At 43.4% G+C, this 21,238-nt stretch overlaps 1 protein-coding gene across 1 annotated transcript in view; it reads left to right on the top strand.

Annotated features, from left to right (window-relative positions):
• Positions 1–20,036, top strand: part of Ces5a (carboxylesterase 5A) — a 28,367-nt gene extending 8,331 nt beyond the window's left edge. Inside the window, exons 6-13 of the mRNA XM_021220411.1 lie at positions 2,124–2,228; positions 4,162–4,266; positions 5,578–5,718; positions 8,335–8,403; positions 11,072–11,219; positions 16,965–17,114; positions 19,367–19,439; positions 19,517–20,036. Of these exons, the coding sequence (XP_021076070.1) occupies positions 2,124–2,228; positions 4,162–4,266; positions 5,578–5,718; positions 8,335–8,403; positions 11,072–11,219; positions 16,965–17,114; positions 19,367–19,439; positions 19,517–19,748 (1,023 nt within the window). The 3' untranslated portion in view covers positions 19,749–20,036. The remainder of the gene's footprint in view (positions 1–2,123; positions 2,229–4,161; positions 4,267–5,577; positions 5,719–8,334; positions 8,404–11,071; positions 11,220–16,964; positions 17,115–19,366; positions 19,440–19,516) is intronic.
• Positions 20,037–21,238: the final 1,202 nt, after the last annotated feature.

The following is a 21,238-nucleotide window of genomic DNA, read 5'->3' as shown; positions in this document are numbered from 1 at the left end:
TCTCCCTGTCTTAATCTTCTGGATTCAATCACCACTGTGTCTCAAGATATCCATACCAAGATCCAGATCAGAAACTTCTATCTCCCAGCCTCCAGATTAGGTTCACTGGTGAGCCTTCCAATTCTGGATTGTAGTTCATTTCAAATATAGTCAAGTTGACAGCCAGGAATAGCCACTACAGTGCCCTTGTGTTGAATACATATTACATTATTTTTATTTCCCATAGGGTTAAAAAAGATACTTGTATCAATTCTTTGAGAATTGTGTATGTACACACAATGTATTTTGATTTCATCCATTCCTTACTCTTCTCCTAAACTCCCCTCAGGAGCCAACTCTCCAAACCTCACATCCTTTTTTATTTTGAATAACCCACCTAGTTCAGTTTGGGCTGCCCATATCCACATGGGTGTGGAGCGGTCCACCGGAGTAGAATACACATTTTAAAGAATAAATACTGCTTTATAGGTAAGTTGTGAGTCTGGGGCACAATCTATTTCATGAACAAGACAGATGTCATCAGGAGAGTTTAGATGAATTCCGAAAATCACATAATGTTGATAATTTGAGGGGAAAAAAATCCGTGTATTTGTAGAGTCAAATCTCTCTATAATCTAGTCATCAGGACTGGTAAGCACTTGTTGGCAGTTTCTCTCTCCTCTCTCTCTCTCTCTCTCTCTCTCTCTCTCTCTCACACACACACACACACACACACACACACACATACATACACGACAGCAGGTGGCATCCCACAGTGAGAGCCCCTGAAGGAAGAACATCACATTTTGAACCAGGAAGTAGGGGAAGATGCGTGCAGTTGGGCCTGCTCAGTTACCACTCTCCTGAGAGCCACTTAGGTCCTTTCCAACACCAGGGTTCCCTCCTTGGCTCTGCTTTTTCACACTATTTTCCAATACTGTCATCCTGGAGACAGAACATCTAGCATTTGGACCTTCTTGTGGGCAGGGGGAGCCGCACAAACCATAGCATTGTTCACTAGAAAACCTCATTAAACACAAATACTGAAACACATCGAAAGACCTGTAGATGCACACACATGACCTTCATTTCTCCCTGGAAACAGGATACAGGAATTGTCCTCGTAGAGCTTGTCTGCTGCCCAGAGTTTGGATGTGAATCCTTTCCTATAAACCAACTGCAGAACTTATTGCCTTTGAGTAGAGTTTCTGAGGTTTTGATTTTTTTTTTCCAGTCAGCACCCATTTCAACATATATACAAAGAAGCCTGTAGTCTGCAAAGTATCTTGTAGCAAACCACTCTTATACCGTTATAACAGTATAACAGGTTTTTAATAGTTCCAAAATTTTACTCTTACCCACACCAATTTGACAGTGATTGTTTTTTAGCCACCCATATTTACCAATTTTTCCCTAGACACAATGCTTTCTTTTTATATGTGAAGCCCACTGGTTCCTATGATCATCCCTTGATGGTGTAATCACTTAGTATATATGATAAGCATCATCCTTTGTGAATGCAATTGACCAGGTACTGAGTGGATGTAAGCAATTAGGCAACCTCCATGCAAGAGGAGTGGCTGGCCACTGAGGGAGGGGAGGAGAGGGGAGGGACTGACCACAGGGAGGAAAGAGGCTGGCCACAGAAGGGCTGGCCAAAGAGGCTGCCTCATATTCATTACTTCTTCCACCATAAATAAAAATATCTATGAGACGGATGCAATTTTTGCCACAGTGTTTCAGAGGAATAAACCGATACTTGGAAATAGTGACTTGCCAGTAACAAGGGAATAAAGACACTAGAAACCATGTCAGAATAGCTGACTTAAATGTTCCTGAAGCCAATCGTGGAGGTACATGCTTGGAATCCCGGCACTCTGAGGTGAACCAGAAGGATGGAGGAAATTAGGGCAACAGAGTAAGATACTGTCTTAAAAGCAGAAGAAAAAAAAAACTATAAGGAAATGGGGATTCACAGAGGTGAAATAACTCATTTAAGCCTTGAACTCCCAAGCATGACTCTCCAGGCCAAAGCTTGGATTCCAAAGCGAGCTACCTGGGAGGCCGTCTTTAAGGAAGGAATGGTTCACGATGGGTGTGATTCTGGGATAACCTCTGCTACATCACCTACATTCTCTTTCTAGATTCTGTCTCCATTGAGTGCGGACTTATTCCACAGAGCCATCATGCAGAGCGGAGTGGCCATCATCCCCAGCCTGAAGAGCTTTGATAATGAGCTGACGCGTGATGTAGGTAGAGGGTTCATATCTCTCCTTAATGCTCAAAACCCACAGGCTGCCTGCTCCTCAATCATATGCTTAGATTTCCTTACTGACCATGTCCAAAGAGCTTCATGCCAGTCCAAGGACTGCCTTGTGCCTATGTGGAAGGTCTGTTCAACAGGAAAGGGACTAGCTACACAGCACGGCACAGCACTATTGTACCCATGGGTATGTGTATGCGTGTCATAAAGGATTGTGAGCCACACTCAACCTGTGGCTCACAATCCCTTGGTGGGGTGGAATCGAATGGCCCTTTCATAGTCAGTGTTCTTAATGGCTGAGCCATCTCTGCAGCCCCTGAGAATTATATCACAGTTCATAACAGCAGTGAGGTAGCAAGGAACATAATTTTATGGTTGGGAGGTCAGCACAACATGAGGATCTGTATTAAAGGGTCCCAGCATCAGGAAGGTTGAGAGCCACTGTCATAGAAGAAAGGAGTCCCACTACACAGTGCGACATTACTGTTGTGCCTGACAGTGCACATATCCATTACAGTTCTTAAATAATCTTGTGGGGATACAAATCAGTCTCAGTGTTCTTATTCTGTGCAGCTAATCTTCTGGGCCTACCATATCTTATGCTACCCAAGAGCAATGTTGAGAAAGACTCTGAGGCTGTTTCCAGGGTTGTGGTGCAGTGACTGATGGGGTTTAGGAGACGCAGTAGGGAGTACATCCCAGAAATTTGTTATCCTCTGGAAATTCGTCATTCAAGTGGTGCAGTGGTCTTTTCCTTCCTTCCTTCCTTCCTTCCTTCCTTCCTTCCTTCCTTCCTTCCTTCCTTCCAGGTGGATGTCTCACTATGTTACCTGGACTGGTCTCAAATTTCCGGGCTGAAAAGGCCTTTCTACCTCAGTCTCTAGAGTATATGGGGCTACACCGTGGACCCCTTTTGTTGGGCTCATGTAGTACATTTTCTTAAACTTGATGTAGAACATAGCACATACAACCCCCAACATCTAAATAATGTCATAAGCCTGTGAACTAGCTTCAGTGAGGATGAACACTGATTTTGGTAATGCTTAATTAAGTAAAGGTACTTTCAGTTTACACATCATTCACCCCCCCCCCCCAAAGCAGTCATTGAGCTTGTGTGGTTTCTCAGGGCTCTATTGGGACTCGTGACTTTATCAATGGAGCAAGAATATCATCTTTTGTTATGGAGGATGTTGTCTAGAGTCTGTGGGTTGGTGTGGAAGGTTGTCCTTGGGACCTACAGTCACATGTAGTCACTCTATGCTGGCCATGTATACAGCTTATGTTCAGTCCTCAATGCATTTATGGCTCCCAGAAGCATAAGGAAATAATTGTAAATGAATGAGTTCTACAAATATGGGAAGCAGATGAGTTTAGGGCTATAGATTCTTTGCCCAGCAGTTGTGTTATCTTACTGGTTTTTAAAATATTAAGGCTGTCTGCTGTTTTCCATCTGTAGGTGGGCAAGAGAAAGGGCACAGCCTAGGCAGTTGTTAGAGGCTTGTCGGAGCTAGCTGCCGGGTGGTTGGTCAGTGTAGAGCCATCACAGCTTCTAGCATTCATGGGAAAACCGTCATCTGGCCATTGGTGGAGCTGAGTGAGGCAGGTGACTGCTGGTCACAGAGCCTAGCTGGGAGCATGGAAGGAGCTCTTGAGAAAGAGCAAGTGTGTTTTTAAAATTACACGCAACAACTAGGAAGGAACCCTGATTCCCATCCATGGCCATAGACTGACAACCCCCTTTCCTCCAGCTCTGGCAGCCACTACTAGAGTTAGAATAGCACACTGCTAACCTCAGTGTAACAGCACTGGCCTACAGTGTGTCAGGTGGCATGCTGGACCTCACACAGATGGACCACCCGTGGCCGGTGGAGGCCACTTCGCAGGCTGGATGTATTCAGTATCACTGTGTCTGTAAACAGTTGCAGGTGGTTGCGAATGTTTGCGATTGCGATGCATCAGACTCCAAGGCTATGCTGAAGTGCCTGAGGGGAAAGTCTTCTTTGGAGTTGCTGAGCCTTAACCAGGTAAAGAGGGACAGAACAGCTGAGGGTGGGTAACTCAGTCAATGGAGTGGCTATGTAGTCTATCCCTATTTATTTTGATCTTTTTGATTTTGATCCATTTTGACAAGAGAGGTGTTGGAGATTCATGGCAGTATCTGAATGTTGTAGGGGTTCAGACTCACCCTTACAAGTGATTTAAAGAACATCATGGGGTAGGGACATTGCTCAGCCTGGGTTGTTGCTTAGACACTGAAGGCATCCCCCCCCCCCCCGGGAAGTGGGCCTTGCTTATACCACATGAAGCTAAAGCCAAGAGGGAGAGCTGGGAGTTCTAGTTGGAAGTATGTTTTTCTTGTTGTAACAGAATGTTCTAAAATCTCAGTTGCCTGCAAAGGAATGGGCAGAGAGGTGCCCACTGCTATAGGAATTCAACCAAAGTCTGGCTGGCACTTGTGCATTTCCATCATTAAATGACTAATTGAACTGGGTGTATTTTAATACACTAGCAGTATTTTAATACTGCTAGTCCTTGAATGATTAAGATTGTTCATTGTCAGACTCAAATATTTGGAGGTACTTGGCACAGATAAAATATCTGCAGCCTAGAATCTACAAAGTGGCTAATAGTGACCCACCAACGTAAGCTCCTGCTTGGCCCTTTCTACCTAACTCCCTAAACAGGAACCTAAAGAGAGGAAATATGGTCAGGGCTGGTGAGATAGCTCATCCAGGAAAAGCATTTGCCGCATAAGCCTGGTGACACCAGTGACAAGCCCAGAACCCACCTAAAGGTGAAAGAGAACGGCTCCACACAAGTGTCTCTGGCCCCACAGAGACACTGTGACGTGTACAAGCCACAGGCCACAGCCCCTCCCCCATGATAAAAGGCTGGAACAAGATCAGAGAGAGTTGTTGCTTTCTGGGGCCCAACAAACAGGACATCAGTATCACCTGGGGGCAGCCCCAGCGACAACCTGCTAGACTGCCCTTAGAATTCTCTATTCAGCAGACCTGAGAATTTATGTATCTAATAAACTTCCAGATATCATTGATGCTGGCCTATGGACCCCTTTTGAGAACTACTGTGCTAGGCTCTTATTTTTCCTTGAGTGATATTATTGTTTTATTATTTAGCAGATGACAAACCATGGGCACAGAAAAGTTTATTTTTATTTTTTCCCCTTAAGTGTGCTGCAGGCCAGATCAGAAATGAATACATTTGGCTCGACCAATAGTATTTTGCTTATCCGTATTCTAAATGCATTTGGACTTCTGAGGACAGTAGATTTTGTAAACAGAAACAACTGTTGGTTTTCCTTTTCCTCGTTGCAGAAAGCAAAGTCATTCACTCGAGTGGTCGACGGTTCTTTCTTCCCTGAAGAACCACTAGAACTGTTGTCCCAAAAGACATTTAAAACAGTCCCTTCTATCATTGGAGTCAATAACCAGGAGTGTGGCTACATATTGCCCATGGTAAGGATTCTGGCTGTCCTCCCTGCCTTTGCCTCTATAGCAAGGCAACTATTTGCTTCCACAGATGACTCCCTGTGTGTTAAGAGTTGGGAGCCCATTGGTATTTATACAGCAATGACCTTCCCACTGACTGGAAGAGGGGTCATAGTCTGCTTAAGGGGGTGGGATTTATTTGGTTTGTGATTTTGGCCAATAGAAGTAAAAACAGTATGGTTCCAGCATTAGAGATGATATCACATGATGGAGAAGTAGAAAGCAGAAGGCTGCATGCAAAGGGGTCCAGCATAAAGAGGCTGCCCTGCTTTGTAATAACTCACCCTCTCGCAAACTAACCATGTCCTAAGAGAATTACAGTCATCTCTTCTAAGGACTGTGTTTCTGTGACCTAATCACCTTTGCCAAGGTCCCTACCTCTTAGAGATTTACAGTACAGTGCATTTATAATGGGAATCAAACTTCCAGCACATGAACACTTGGTTGGACATAATCACTTCTAAACTATAGGCAAGAAGAACTGGAGTCTCGAGGATCAACAGTATGTCCATCTTGACCCTTATACTGGTTTATTGCAAAAGAAGCAATTGTATACAGAAGAGAGAGTTGGATCCATTTGGCTTTACTAAAAACAAAACAAAACAAAGCAAAACAAAACAAAACAAAACAAAGCAAAGCAAAATACCCCTACATTTACTATGACAGATAGATTTGGGAAACTTCATTCCTTCAAATTATACCCAGTCTTGGTCCAGGCATTTTGACTTCCAAGAACACTTTCCAAGTTTGCTTCTTGCAGAATAATAATGAAATGTAGAGAAGTTGTATACACTTAGGAACCCCAAACCTTTGATAGTGGACATTCACAGCTTCCTGCTTCCTGTGAGGTCATATTCTCCAGGGTCACATGGTGGGTATGTATAATTAAAAGATGCTTTCCGAGCATGACCACCACAATGAACTACACAGGGTGGGAAGGAGTTATGTTCAGAGAGCAATGAGGATAAGCCCCTCTGAGGACGGTGGTGGATGGTTGAACAGAAGGTTGGGAAAGCAGAGGGAAGGACACTTTCTGGACTCTGGGAAAAGCTTTCCATCTGCTTTAGAAGTTTGGAGGAGAGGTCAAATTCATTATGACATCAAAACTCACTTTTCAAGACCAACCTCTATGTTTTAAACTATCAGGGTAGCAGGGAGAGAGGACTAAGAAATAAAGGAAGCAATGATTGTAACCATTGTGACCAATCTCTGGAGTGCCTTCCACATACCACCTGAATGAGAACTTGCAAACAGACACCATCTCTTCTACTTTATAGTTAAAAAAAAAAATACTGCCCTTCAGAGGGTGAGAGTAGTGTTCCTGCCTCCTAGCCAATAAGGGGACAGTGGTGTGTAACTTTTATGCATTTCATCTCTGCTTTTCAAGATGGAAACACATTAAATAGCCTGGCATATTGTAAGCTCCCAGCAAATGCTATCTCTTGGAATAATGCTGAGGATAAGGGGGTGGGGGTGGGGAGCCAGTACTCAGATCTGCACCACTCAGGGGAGACCATGCCCATGGGTTTCAGCCAAATCTGTTCCTGTTTACTGGAGACGTAAGGCAAATCCAGTTCCTAAAACATGTCGGTGGGAAACTGTCAGGGAAGAAGATGACAAGATTTCCAAGTACATTTATTTGACTAGTGAACTGTAGGTCTACCTGTTCATGTTTTTAAGCTGTAGTACTTCCAGGAAATAATCATTAAGCAATTATTTGGAGCTTCTGCCATGTAAGGACCGCCATTGTGAATGCTTTCCAAAGAGCAACTCTCTATTCCAGCATCATGCTCTTTATGGGCAGTGCATTGTTTTGATCTCCCAAGTGAGGAATCTGACATGAGGAATTATTTGCAGATTCACCACAACCCTCACCCACCCACCCCTGAAAGGTTCTGGACCCCCAGTCTTACCACTCTAATGCTGGCTTCTTACCGATCATGACTGAAAAGGTTTTGGAAGGAGAGTAACATGCCACTGGTTTCTCTGTGAATCTGGGGTCAAAGTTAAGTGTGTACCAGTTTAGATCACTATAACGAAGTGAGTCTTGTGTCTTAAACCATAGAAGTGCAAGATGAACTCAGTTTTGGAGTCCTCCATGCCCGAGACCAAGCTGTTACAAGTTTGGTTTCTCTCTAACTTGTGGATGGTCACTTTCTTCCCGGGTTCAGTGTAGTGTGTCCTTATGCTTGGATTCTAGTATCTGTGTGTCTGGATGCCTTCAGTGGCCTCATTGAAATATCATCACTGCTGTAAAGACCAAATACCAATATGCTCTGATGTACAGGGGTTGGGGAGGGGTGTTCAGCACTTCAACATACAAGTTGAATCCAGCTGGTAGCCCATAACCACTGGAGCTACACAAGGCCGCGGGTCTGGCAGGGAATGGCTTCCTTCGATAAGACAGAAGAATGGGATATTCTTTGACCAACTGATAACCGAAGCTGCTACTCTGCACGGCCATCTGGGGCTGAAAGGGCTCTTACCTTTTCAGTCTCCACTGGTAAACATTGCATGTCCTGGTCCTGTCTCACTTTCCGATGCTCAGATGGCTCACAGGGGATACCCTGTCTCTCTCCACAGAGAGACACCCCTGGGATTCTCCTCGGCTCCAATGAGTCTACCGCTCTCACCTTGATACATGCTTTGCTGGTAAGTGACTGTGGGTGCTGTGACCCTCCGGTCATTCCTTCACTTGGTAAATATCCCCGCCCTCCACAACCTGGCTAGAGCTGAGAGTACAGACATTCCACAGTGACTTGTTAATTGATGAATTAATTCAGTAGACTCATCACTGGCTCACCATCCCTTATTCCCACAATTCTTAAGTCCTAGAAGCTCTAAAAACCCAAAGGTTTTTGTTACCCTCATATTAGCCAAAGGTGAGCTGTGGCCCCCCGGGCCTTTTCAGTTCTAAGCATTCGTTTTCTTTATTTATGCCATTATTAATCTGTTTCTGGGACATATTAATGTGGGTTTTGGGGGTACGTTTTCCCCCTAAGAATGTTACACACCAGCACATGTACTGAATCATCTATCATTTGAAAAGTTATGAATTATAAAATATACACGGTGCTAAAATTCTATATTTACTATGTGCCCATCAGGCATTGTATTAAGTTCCAACATTAACAGTGTTAACTTTTCAGATTTTAGAAACAAACAGCGCCTGCACCAGGTCTAACTCTAAACATGAAGGATGTGGGGATCAATTTATTTCTCTCCTATCTGCTCCTTCCTTTTATCTTCCTTTCCATGACATTTATTTAGCATAATCTTAGTGCCCAAGTTCATTGCCAAAGTTGAGGGAACATGTATTTACTGAGATCAAACACTCTAGCACTTTCCCTTGCAATGAGATGTGGTGTGAGGTGGACAGATATGACCATGGCTGTGACATTGAAGCAGAGCACCATGGCCTATGATGTCCACAGGGGGATCTGGGTATCTCCCTGCAAGGAGAAATAGTTGTAGGGAATCTTGAGTGAGTGGAACATGGGACCTATCAGGACCAACCAGGAGCTGGAGAATATGAAGAGATCGGCTGTGGGGGTGACTGCAGCCAGGGGGGACTCATGAGACTGTTGGATGCCAGAGATGGAGTGTGAATTCATCAACGCGCTAAGAAACAAAGGAGGCTTCTTCTATCTGCAGAGGGACCTGCCTGGGTGAGCCAGGGAATCCACTAGCCCCTGGAATGGGAAGAGGGATATGTAGTGAACCTTGACTATCCAGTGGAGTGAACTGAGTCTGAAGATTGAAGAATATTTAAGAGATACACTGAGTAATAAGTTCTCTCCAGCTGGATGGTAGATGTACCCTTGGAGGAGATGTCCACTGGTCTGGGTCACAGGGAAAGGGACACTGGAGAAGAGGAGAGGCATTTCAAATGCTGAATGTATCTTGAGCTGAATCTCAGGGGTGGACATAAGGAGGTTTTCTGGGAAGGCACAAGAGCGAAGATTGAGGTGCAGCCTCTCTGAGAAAGACCTAGTAACATGAAGGGACTGCTTCAGAAATGGTGAGCAATTCGCTGGCCTTGCTTCAGAAGCCGAAAAGTCTGCCTTGTGACTGTCTTCTGGTGGCTTCTCAGTGGCTGCCAGCCTCTCTACTCTGGACACCTCCAGGCCCTTAAGGTCTATTCATCTTCTCATAGTCCAAGTGGACAGGCTTTTGTACCACAGCCTTGACTGCTGAAGTCTTCTATTGTCATGAGCCTGACTAAAGCAGCCTCAGCCTTCTGAAGTCCTGAAGAGTGAGTCTCAGATGTAGCTCATGCAGCTTTACCTCCAAAACCCACACAAATGTGCCCAAGGCTGGGCTGCCGAAGCAAATTTCCAAGGATTCCCTAGATCATTGGACCCCTTTACACGGTCACCATGGTGACAGACCCTTGGATCCTCAAAAAGTTGACCTTCTATAGTCTGCCACTGGTGCTCAGGACAAGAACAAGCTTAGAAGACTGGGAAGCACTGGAGTTGGTTTCAAAGAAGACACTCAGTTGTCCAATGGAAGTGCTCAGCGGTGGTGATCAGGAACCAAGAGCTCCAAGACAAGCTCTCTGCCAGGCTACGTGCTCTGCCTGTCCTTTCATGCAGTCCTTAGAATTTTTAAAAATTTAAAGATGTAATTTTTAAAAGGACAGATGAAGAGACTGAGGCTGCAAGACACTGAATGGCTTAGAAGCAGAGCTTGTCCCAGGGCAGGGACAGTTTTGTAGATGCATGGCCAGTGTGTCCTACACCACTTCCGGCTGTTTCTGTTTGATGCTCTGCTGTCCACACCCAGAAATTCTTAATAAATTTGGGACACAATACCCCAGATTTTCATTTTGCCATGAGTGCCACCAATGTGTATTGTGTGGGGCCCAGGGCATGGGGTTTGAATCCAGACTTGTGAAAGAATCGTGGTTCTATCTGTTCAGACCAACCATTTATTCTCTTCATGTCTAAATTTCCAAATCTATGGTGCTATTCTTAATGAATACTAGGATTGCTGTGTGGGTGAAATGAGCAATGTGTAGACAGAATTTACAACTTGACCTTCACAGGCTAATGCTTAATTAACAGGTTGGCCATTGTTGACTTGGATGTCCTAGGACCGTGAACTTCTCTCTCTCTCTCTCTCTCTCTCTCTCTCTCTCTCTCTCTCTCTCTCTCNTCTCTCTCTCTCTCTCTCTCTCTCTCTCTCTCTCTCTCTCTCTCTCTATCTCTTCTGTTTCTTTTCCTTCCCCTTCATTTCCCCCTCCCTCCCTCCCTCCTTGCCTCCCTCCCTCCCCCTCCCTTTCTTCCTTCTTTCCTTTCTTCCTTTCTTTTCACAGCATATCCCCACCCAGCATTTGCACATTGTGGCTAAAGAGTACTTCCAGGGCAAGCATTTTCCAACCGACATCCGAGACACTTTACTGGACTTGTTTGGAGACGTGTTCTTTGTGGTTCCTGGGCTGGTCACAGCTCGATATCACAGAGGTAAGTCCCTAAAGAGCACCTTTCAAGGACACAGTGAGGCAGGAGGTCCTGGGGTCCATGTGGCCTACTGAGGACCCATCCCTGGGCTCCTTCACCATAAGGATCTCTTTGGTGTGTTCATGACGGATGAACACTGTAGTCATCTTTGTGGCTCAGGAACACAGACATCATATTGTTTCAGTCTTTTTCTTTCTTCACTTCTCTCTCTGGGGCTGGTTGTTTTTTTTTTTCAGAACATCTTAGCTATAGGAGAAGGGGGAAAACAAGATGGAAGAAAATTGATTGGGGAGCAGATACAAAGGTAATCTTCTCCTTTTATCCATTCCTCCCCATGCCCCTTCCTCTTCTTCATCTCCCCCTTCTCTGTTTTTCTTGCAACAAATACTTATCAGGGAGTTCCTTTGCACTCGATTCTGTTCTATATCCTGGAAGTTTGGCAGCGAGCAGAATACTCTGCCACCATTCTAGTGAGAAAGACTGGAAAAAAAGAAATAAACAAATGAATGTAGACTGTGTTCAATGGTGGTAAGTGCAGTGACATCAGAGAGGGACAGAGGCCGTGGGCCAGGTGACCATGGGAGGTCACTGCTGCATTTTGTTTCCTAGTGACAGACAAGAAGGTAAGGACTGTTGAGTTGACTGCTAAGTCTGACTACACAGAAGTCGCTGGTGACCTTGACACTGACTTTAATTGAATTATAAGAGAGTGGAAGACTAAATTTAAATGGTTCTAAGGAAGCAGAAGTGGGTGAGAGGGATGAGGGGTAGGAGAGGTAGGAGGAGGGGTTGGGGGGTTATCTGTAGATGCAGTTCAAAACAACCTCAATTCTTTTGTAACAGTTTTGAAGAGATTAACAAACTAATTCTAAAATTTACATAAAAATACCAGGATGGCCAAATCAAACTTGAGCAAGTGTAACAAAATTAAAGGAGATACAATTCACTTGATTTTAGGACTTATCCTTGGACTAGGATAATTGAGCAGGCCCCACCCCTCACTGAGAGGCTAAGGGACAGTTGTTGGGATAGAGAGAATAATTTTTGTGGCGGTGGACGCTGGTTGGTTGCCAGTGTTTCAGTGGGTCACCTCACCCAGGCACATATGGGCAGCGCTAACTGGGTTAGTAGGTTGTAAAGTTAAAATATATGAAGTTGGGGGAGGTAAAGAGAGGGCAGGTATAGACTTATTATATACATATAAAATTTTCAAAAACAAGGAAAAAATTTTTAAAAAGCGAAGCATATTCCTTTAATCTCAGCACGCACACGCACGTACGCGCGCACACACACACACACACACACACACACACACACACACGTAAGCACACACGCACACTCAAAGCAAAGGAGTCTAACTGAAAGGACTGTGATGTGAGCTCCTGTCTTTCTTTTCCTGCTCTGTTTGTGTCATTGGTCCCAGAGATTTATGGAAAGCTCAGCTGGCTTACTATGTCATAAGCTGATCACTAAGTAACAGAAAATAGGCCGCAGTAACCACTTTATAAATTTAGTATAAAGCATCAGTAACAACAACAACAACAACAACAACAACAACAACAAAACAAATTGCAGCTCCCCCAAACAAAATTCTAGGCAGTTAGTAGGATTAGATTCCATCACTTCCACACCAGAACTTCTGTTATTGTTTTTGTTTTTTTAAATTAAAGTAGACAAAGAAACAAGAACTTACTGCTTACATACAGGAAAAAAACAAATGAACAGAAACTGTTTTTGAGGAACTCCGAACATGACAAATACCGAACAAAAACTTTTAAATCAGTTATTTTAAATATGGAATGGCAGGCAGGTATGCCAACCGCTGTATCACCACCGCCTGAGCAAAAATTTACCTTTTTTGAATATGTTCATATGTCTAAAGGAAACCATGGATCTACATTATCACTCAATAGTGGCCATACACAGATAGAATTTATTTCTTAAAACTGAGAAGAAAGTGAATAAAGTGTAAAACTGAAATGAACAAGTTACTCCAGGGATCCGTCACTGCTCTGAGCACTCGAGAGAAAGAAGAAGGAATTTAGCTGTGCCATTTGAGACACTCAGTTTGAAAGAGAAAAGAATAAAGGAAAATGAACAGGGCCCAGGAGTCCTGCAGGACTAACTTCCACCATTTTGCTGTTTGTTTTCTATGTCCCTTACAGCAATTTGGGTTTTTTTTTTTTTTTTAGTTGCTCCATTACTGCCTTTTCTTGCAATAGAATTTTCTAGGGCACCATTTTCATCCACCTCTTGCTTTTTTTTAATCAGGAAATTTTTAGTTATTTTCTAAATTAACGTTGAAAATTGAAATTCACATCTCAAGTTATAATAATCAAGTTCAAGTTAATATCAATTTACTCTTGATAGCATAAAACTCTTACATTAAAGACTGAATTTATATCTCTCTATATCGTATCTTTCTAACAGATTCACAATTGTTTTCCACGATTGTCTTTAAAATCATGTAGGTAAGGGGATGTTGTGAACAAAAATGGATTAAGAGTGACTTTCATATTTACTTACACGGTTAGTTTTACTGTATTATTTGCCTTTTCATGTGGATTTGAAATGCTTTCTGCATCCTTTTGTCGCAGCTTAAAATCTTTAACGGACTCCCTTTCCTTCTCTGGTAAGTTTGTTACCTATATTCTGTGTACCTGGAAATGTCATAATTTCTCCTTTTCTGAATGACAGATTTACTCAGATACCTGATTCTTGGTTAGCTGCCGTGGTCCTTTGAATATGTCTTCCCCATGCTTTCTGACCACCACCGTTTCATTTGATAGATCCTATGATAATCTGATTCTCAGATGACAAGTATCAACTCGTCCTGTGTCCTTGAAGCTCCTTTATTGATCTCTGGCTTTAGATCTGATGTGTCTCTTGGTGGTCTCTAAGTTTGTCCTCTACGGGGGTTGTTGGTATTCTTGGATGCCAGACTTTCAACAGCTTTGGAACAGAAAGTAGGGCAAGACACAGTGGAGGACATTATACAAGGGCAACTACACCAAGAAGGCATCACAATGAAGAACCTATATGCCCCTTAGGATAGAGCCAAAGAATATGTGAAGTGAAAGAGACAGAAACTTGAAGGGATAGTTTTATTCTAATAGCTGGAGACCTCAGCATCTGACTTTTAGTGACAGAACAGTTATGCAAGGTATGAAGAGGGAAATAGGTGAGGCAACTATAAATCAGCCGTAAAGAACATTTCATCCGACAGCTATCAGTCTCCATTTCTCTCTTGTACATGCAATACACAGGATACACTGCACATTTGACCATAGATCGAATCTCAGTGAATCCAAGAAGGCGGAGTGTGATCACAGTGGCGTGAAATCAGAAATCAACAAGAACACGTAAAAATCAAACGTCGTTTTGATACTTAAAATATTATGTCAGAATAGGTATGACAAAACATTTAGTACTTTAACCATGTTATTTATTTCCTATTAAGTGAAATGCAATATTTGTCATTTATGTCTAGTTTATTAACATAATGCCTCAAGGTTCATCTATTCACTACCACATGTGAGAATTTCTTTCTCAGGCTAAGGAATACTCTTTGCCTGTATATACCATGTTTGTTGATGCACTCATCAGTGGTCGTTTGAGTGGATCTATCTTTTGATTATGGTGAATAATGCTGTTTTATTATGAGTCTAGAGCTACCCGTTCTTTTAGATGCATATTCCTGGACCTCACAATCATTTTATCTTGGGAAGAACTGTGTGTTACTCTCACAATGGCTGTGATGATTCTCATACCCTCCACTGAACTTGAGAACAGCAGCCCCTCTGCTGCACCAACACCTGCTTCCTGCAGTTTCTGAAGGAATAAATATTATGTACATGTATGCCTGGATGAAGTGTTGTTCAACTATGGTGTTGATACGTGTTTCTCCAATGGTTAGACAACTTAGGGAGGTTTCCATGTGCCTTTCAGACATTTTAAAATTAAGATTTTTTTTGTTTTGTTTTGTTTTTAAAACCAACACTGGCCGGGCAGTGGTGCCTTTAATCCCAGCACTTGGGAGGCAGAGGCAGGTGGATTTCTGAGTTTGAGGCCAGTCTGGTCTACAGAGTGAGTTCCAGGACAGCCAGGGCTACACAGAGAAACCCTGTCTCGAAAAACCAAAACCAAAACCAAACCAAACCAAACCAAACCAAAAAAAAAAAACCAAAAAACCAAAAAAAAAAAAAAAAAAAAACAAAAAAACAAAACAAAACAATGGATATCTGGTGAGATTTCCTTATATGAATATCATTGATTTTTCCCTCCACATATCCATCTCCCTGCCCTATCCTATTCTGTAGCTTGCTCCCTTCTTCCCCTTAAACAACTGCTCTTATGCCTCCTGTCTCCTCATCTTTTCTCTCTTTTGATATCGCTCCATATGTGTGTGTGTGTTTATAAAGCACACATACCACATGTAAGAGAAAATGTGGAATATTTTCCAAACATTTTCATGTCTCTTACCAAAATGTCTGTGTAACTTCTTGGCTCTTCTTTTCTTTTAACTGAGAATTATTATTATTATTATTATTATTATTATTATTACTAGAAATTCTTTGTATATTTCTATCATACAGACTATTGTATAATTCTTTGAACAGACTAATTCCATTTGAGATATGATTTGCAAGTATTGGCAATAATTTGCAAGACGTGCTATAACAGGATGTTGATTTTAAATGTTCATGCATATTACCTCACTGAAGGCATCTTTGTTAATTGTGTATTTTGTATTATATCTTATAAACCACTGCCAAATGCAAGGCAACAGGAATTAGTGTGTGTGTGTGTGTGTGTGTGTGTGTGTTGGGTTAATGGACATATTCTGTGTGGTGAATAAATGATTATGCATAGATTTACAAAAGCTCCTCAAATTCTACATTTGAAGTAGGTGCAATTGATTATGTGAGAAAGAAACATGAGGAAAGGGAACAAAATAAGCATAAGGCAGATGTATCATGCTGTCTTGTTGGAAGAGGTGCCAAGAAGTGAGCCAGCAACTGGAGGAAAATTTGAGAGCAAGTATGTGTTTTTGCATGTGAGTGACTGTGTGCTCAAGTATGTCTATGTGTACACAGAGAAACCCTGTCTCGAAAAACCAAAAAAAAAAAAAAAATATGTCTGTGTGATGTAGATGTGTCTCCTCTGTAGGAGGCGGGATGGTTGCATATGTGTAGACTGTTTTGGAAAGAGGGAAATTTTGGGTACCTCCAGACATCTGAACCAGGGTGAATGACAGGAAGTTACAAGGTGTGTCTGGGCTCAGTATGAGTTTTTTGTTTTGTTTTTTTTTTATTCTTTCCTTCTCAGTTGTGCTTAGGGTTGTCACATCTTTGTCACTAGGGGTAAGGTGGATGCTATAGAGTGGACTATCACCCTCAAATAAGGAAGAAGGGGGAGAAGGAAGGAAGGAAGGAAGGAAGGCAGGCAGGCAGGCTGGTTTATGTGACCTCTCTGAGCTAGAACACATCTGGGTCTGTAAATAAGGAAGAAGGGGGGAGAAGGAAGGAAGGAAGGAAGGAAGGAAGGAAGGAAGGAAGGAAGGAAGAAAGGAAGGAAAGAAGGAAGGAAGGAAGGAAAGAAGGAAGGAAGGAAGGTAGGCAGGCAGGCAGGCTGGTTTATGTGACCTCTCTGAGCTAGAACACGTCTGGGTCTGTAAATTTGGCCTTGACAGGTAGGGATGCAGGGCCATGCCTGCCTGATGTTTTTTTGCCATTTTTTTTTTTTCAGATGCTGGTGGACCTGTCTATTTTTACGAGTTTCAGCACAGACCCTATAGCTTTCAAAACTCAAGGCCAGCTTTCGTGAAGGCTGACCACACAGACGAAATCCGTTTCGTCTTTGGAGGCCCTTTCCTGAAGGGCGATGTGGTCATGTTTGGTGAGTAACTGGTTGTGGGCTCCTCTTGCAGGAACATGGATTGTGAAAAGCCAGGAGAAGAGACAATTCCTGAACTGCTTATGTAAAGTGCCCTGCTCATCTCACCGCACCCCTCTGTGCAAGAGTCAGTAAGAGCTGAGCAGCTGGGATTTCATCAGCTGAGTGATTTACAAGTGTATACATGTTACACACACACACACACACACACACACACACACACACACAGAGGGAGGGTGGAAGAGGAGAGGAAGAGGGTAATGGGAGGGAGAGAGGGAGATACTGAAAAGTTACAAGCAAATTCCCCATAGGAGGATTGCTAAAACATTTAGTTTAAAACACCATGAAATAGAGGCCCGTAAGTGACGGAGGGTAGAGCTTTTGTTGAGATTCGTGGATTGTGGCTTAGTCATTTTGTTTATCTATCCATCCACATTTTAGAGATAATGGTGATGGAGCTACCCCTAAGGTAGTTTTTTATTTCTGTTTGTTCTCTTGGTTTGTTTTTTGTTGTTGTTTTTTAAGGATGAGGCTAAATGATTGCCATAAAGCAAACACTGGGAGCTTAATGCATGCTTTTGCTCAGCAGTGGCCTCACACTCCGGGTGAAGAGGGGCCTCTCCATACTGGAAACAGTGATTAACCTTCGTGCTGGGGAGGTAAATTCCTTGGACTCTAGAGTCTATGACGTCCGTAAGGCAAGAACAAGCTAATAAAAACTTGAACTTGAATGGAAAAGCAGACATATGGGTGGCCTTTCATGTAGGCAGCCCATTCAGTTTCAGACAAGGCAGCACAGCAGCAGGTTACCCTTGGCTGGTGAATCACTCTATCCTAAATCAATCCTTGTTTAGAAGAATGGTACATTTTAGCTGGTCTATTCCAGCAGGTGCGGGAGACAGACAATTTCATGGGTTAGAAGAAGACCATCCACATTTACAGTGTGAGCAGTCCTTAGCCTGGGAGTTCTGTGTGCAGAAGTTTTGGGTAATCATATTCACATGTGTGAGAGCATAAAAACATACACACACAAAAAATTGCCTTCTCCAACAAAGATGAGATGCCATGTAAATACCAGTGGAATGTTGGATACACATGCTATGTTTTATACTTATGTGCAATTAATTGCGCATACGCATGTTTGAACACTGAGTATATTATGAGTTTGTGAAACAACAATTGGCAGATTAGCAGCGGACAGTGTAGAGCTTTAGATAGAATTTCCAGATCCAACTTCTACAGAGAAGAATACAACTGTTGGTATTCTGTCTAAACTCCACCCACACAGTTCCTGGCAGTAGCCAGGTATGCTCCTCCTCACAGTTACCTGGCAACAGTCAGGTAGACTGGGTCCACTCCAAAAGGGGCTGCTTGGCCCCTCCTCTCCCTTGTACATCTTGCCTCTCCTCTTGCCTCTTGCCCCCTTACAACCCATTCCCTTCCCCCTCTCTCCACGTGGCCTTGGCTGACTTCTCCTTCTCTACTCTCTTCTTCTCTCTGCCTTTCTCTGACTCAACTACTTTCTTAATTCCCCTACCTATGCCCTAAATAAACTCTACACTATACTATACTATACTATACTATACTATACTATACTATACTATACTGGTGTATGTCTGCTCCCTCAGGGGGAAGGGATGCCCCCTTCCCCCCACACCCTGCCAGAACACATTCTTATAGCTCTTTCTCTTTTTATGATCACAACAAGAACAAGGTGCAGAACATGTGCCCATGCAGGAACAAATGCGTAGAGAGGTGTGTCTACCTGTACCATGTGCCCATCTTCCTGAACATATCCAAAACATTGATAACAGTGCTTGCTTTTGAGCTGGCAGCTAAGTTTCTGCAGGGAAGTGATGAGATTTACCTGTCCTGTGTGACTTATTGCAAGTGAGGGAGAAGCGATTGTGTGTGTGGGGGGGGAGGGGTTGCAGATGCTATATGTAAAATGACATTGTTTTATAGATAGGCTTTAATATCTTTGGAATTTACTATTGTCTGGGGCGTCTTGGAAACAACCTTTAGCAGATCGTAGTGGATGGCTGGAGGGCTGGAGAGAGAGAGAGAGAGAGAGAGAGAAAGCTCTGCATCCAAATGGGAATGGTGGAGCAGAGGACCAATGAGAGGTGTGCTCAGCCTGCATTGTCATGGAAGCCAGGATTCCTTGGGAGGTGCCTGATTGGGCTCACAGATGGGCGGCGTCTAGGGATCCTGGGAAGCCGGTAAGCAGCTGCGTTTCTGTTCACCTCCTCCAGAGGATGCCACTGAGGAAGAGAAGCTGCTAAGCAGGAAGATGATGAAATACTGGGCTAACTTTGCCAGGAGCGGGTGAGTGAGCCAGCCAGTCTCCCTGCAGTTGGTTATCTGAGGATGCCTATCTTACACGTGACTGCTCTCACTTCCAGGGATCCTAACGGTGATGAGCTGCCTCTGTGGCCAGTCTACGATAAGAATGAACAGTACCTGAAGCTGGACGTGAACATCAGCACTGGGCGGAGACTGAAAGAGCAGCGGGTAGAGTTTTGGACAGACACCCTCCCCCTGATCATGTCTGCTTCCAAAGCTCTGCTCAGTCCCACTTTCTCCTTAATCCTGTTTTCACTACTGTCGCCTGTCCTTCTCTCTGTTGCTTCTTAGAAGTCATCAGTGTTTGGTTCTGATTTTCTTCTATCCAAGTTTCTCCCTCAGCCATTATCCCTGTTCCCAGTTGAGCTGCTTGCCTGGGGATTTCTGTGTGCTAATCTGCTTTAGCTGGTGTTTTATGGGCTTAGGGATGAACCTCATAAAATTCTTTTCAACATCAAAAAAAGAAAAATTCAATTTGTCTTGGAAGGTAATGAAATTTTCTCAATGAGTCTGGAGGAGGGCTGGTCCATTACTTGTCACAGAATGATCCCATTACTCATATGAAATAAAACCAGAATGCAAAATATGTGCAGGGAACACAATTTAATTTGTTCTCATAAATTCCCTCCCACTACCCCTCCCCCCAGCACTCAGGATGCAGCTGTCATACAATAGGAGTCCCTTAGCCCCAGTGCAGAGCGGCTTTTAGTATGAGACACGTCTTGACACCTCTTGGTTTGAGCTGTGTCTTAGTGAGATATGTGGGGGAGGGGCACCTGCTGGGAATGTTCTGCTCTGACATCATCCAAGGTCCAAGGGTGTGGAAGTCTAAAGCCAGACAGCAAGGGTCAGGCCAAGGACAAGAAGAAAAGAGGCTTCGATGATGTGGTGTGGTGTGTGTTCTTATCACCATTCGAAAAAAGTAAGGTGACACTTTTGTTTGTTTTTCAAGACAGGGTTTCTCTGTGTAGCTCTGGCTGTCCTGGAACTCACTCTGTAGACCAGGCTGGCCTTGGACTCAGAAATCCACCTGCCTCTGCCTTCCAAGTGCTGGGATTAAAGGCGTGCGCCACCACTGCCTGCCTGTAAGGTGTCACTCTTATTCTTTATATCCTTACTGTACCTGCACAACTGGCCACAATGTCTTACTTTTTTGTGACTGCTTCAGGGTTATTCATTATGTACAAGCAAGTTTCTGTGAAAACAGTAACGCTGAGTTTATCTGGCTCAAAGATCTCTAACTGGCAAACTGGCTCAGACTGCCCAGAAGTACATTTTTCAGACCACGACCCCCCAAATGGTTTGTAATTGGTAGTGGGCTAATTTTATTGAGGAACTCTGTATTCAAAGCTGTCTTTTCAACTTCTCTAGCAAATAAAAACAAATTCTGGAGTCAGCAGAGTTCTGATCCCATGTGCTGGGAACCCTTGGAGAGCTTTGGTACACGCTGGAAGGCAGGTCTTCCTCAAGCCTGTCACTGACATCATCCAGGAATCTGTCATGCTCTTCCACAGCCAGTCTCTCTCTGCCTCTACTTATCTGAGTGCACCATCCAACACTATGGGCTGTCTCTAACGCAAGTGGTTTTGGAATAGGTAGATCAGAGATGCCTGGATCTCTCTATGGCTCTAGGAAGAGGTCACTTCATTAGTAAGGGAAATGGAAAATTTCATGACCTCTGCAGTTAACTCCCATCTTGATGTTTGGAAAAACTATCAGCTAGAAGCACTTATTTAAATCAAAACAAAACAGAACAAAACAAAACAAAACAAAAAAAGTTA

The sequence above is a fragment of the Mus pahari genome, chromosome 20, assembly GCF_900095145.1.
Source record: "Mus pahari chromosome 20, PAHARI_EIJ_v1.1, whole genome shotgun sequence".
NCBI lineage: Eukaryota > Metazoa > Chordata > Mammalia > Rodentia > Muridae > Mus > Mus pahari.
The sequence above is the reverse complement of the archived record's forward strand: the minus strand, read 5'-3'. Positions and strand labels throughout refer to the sequence as shown.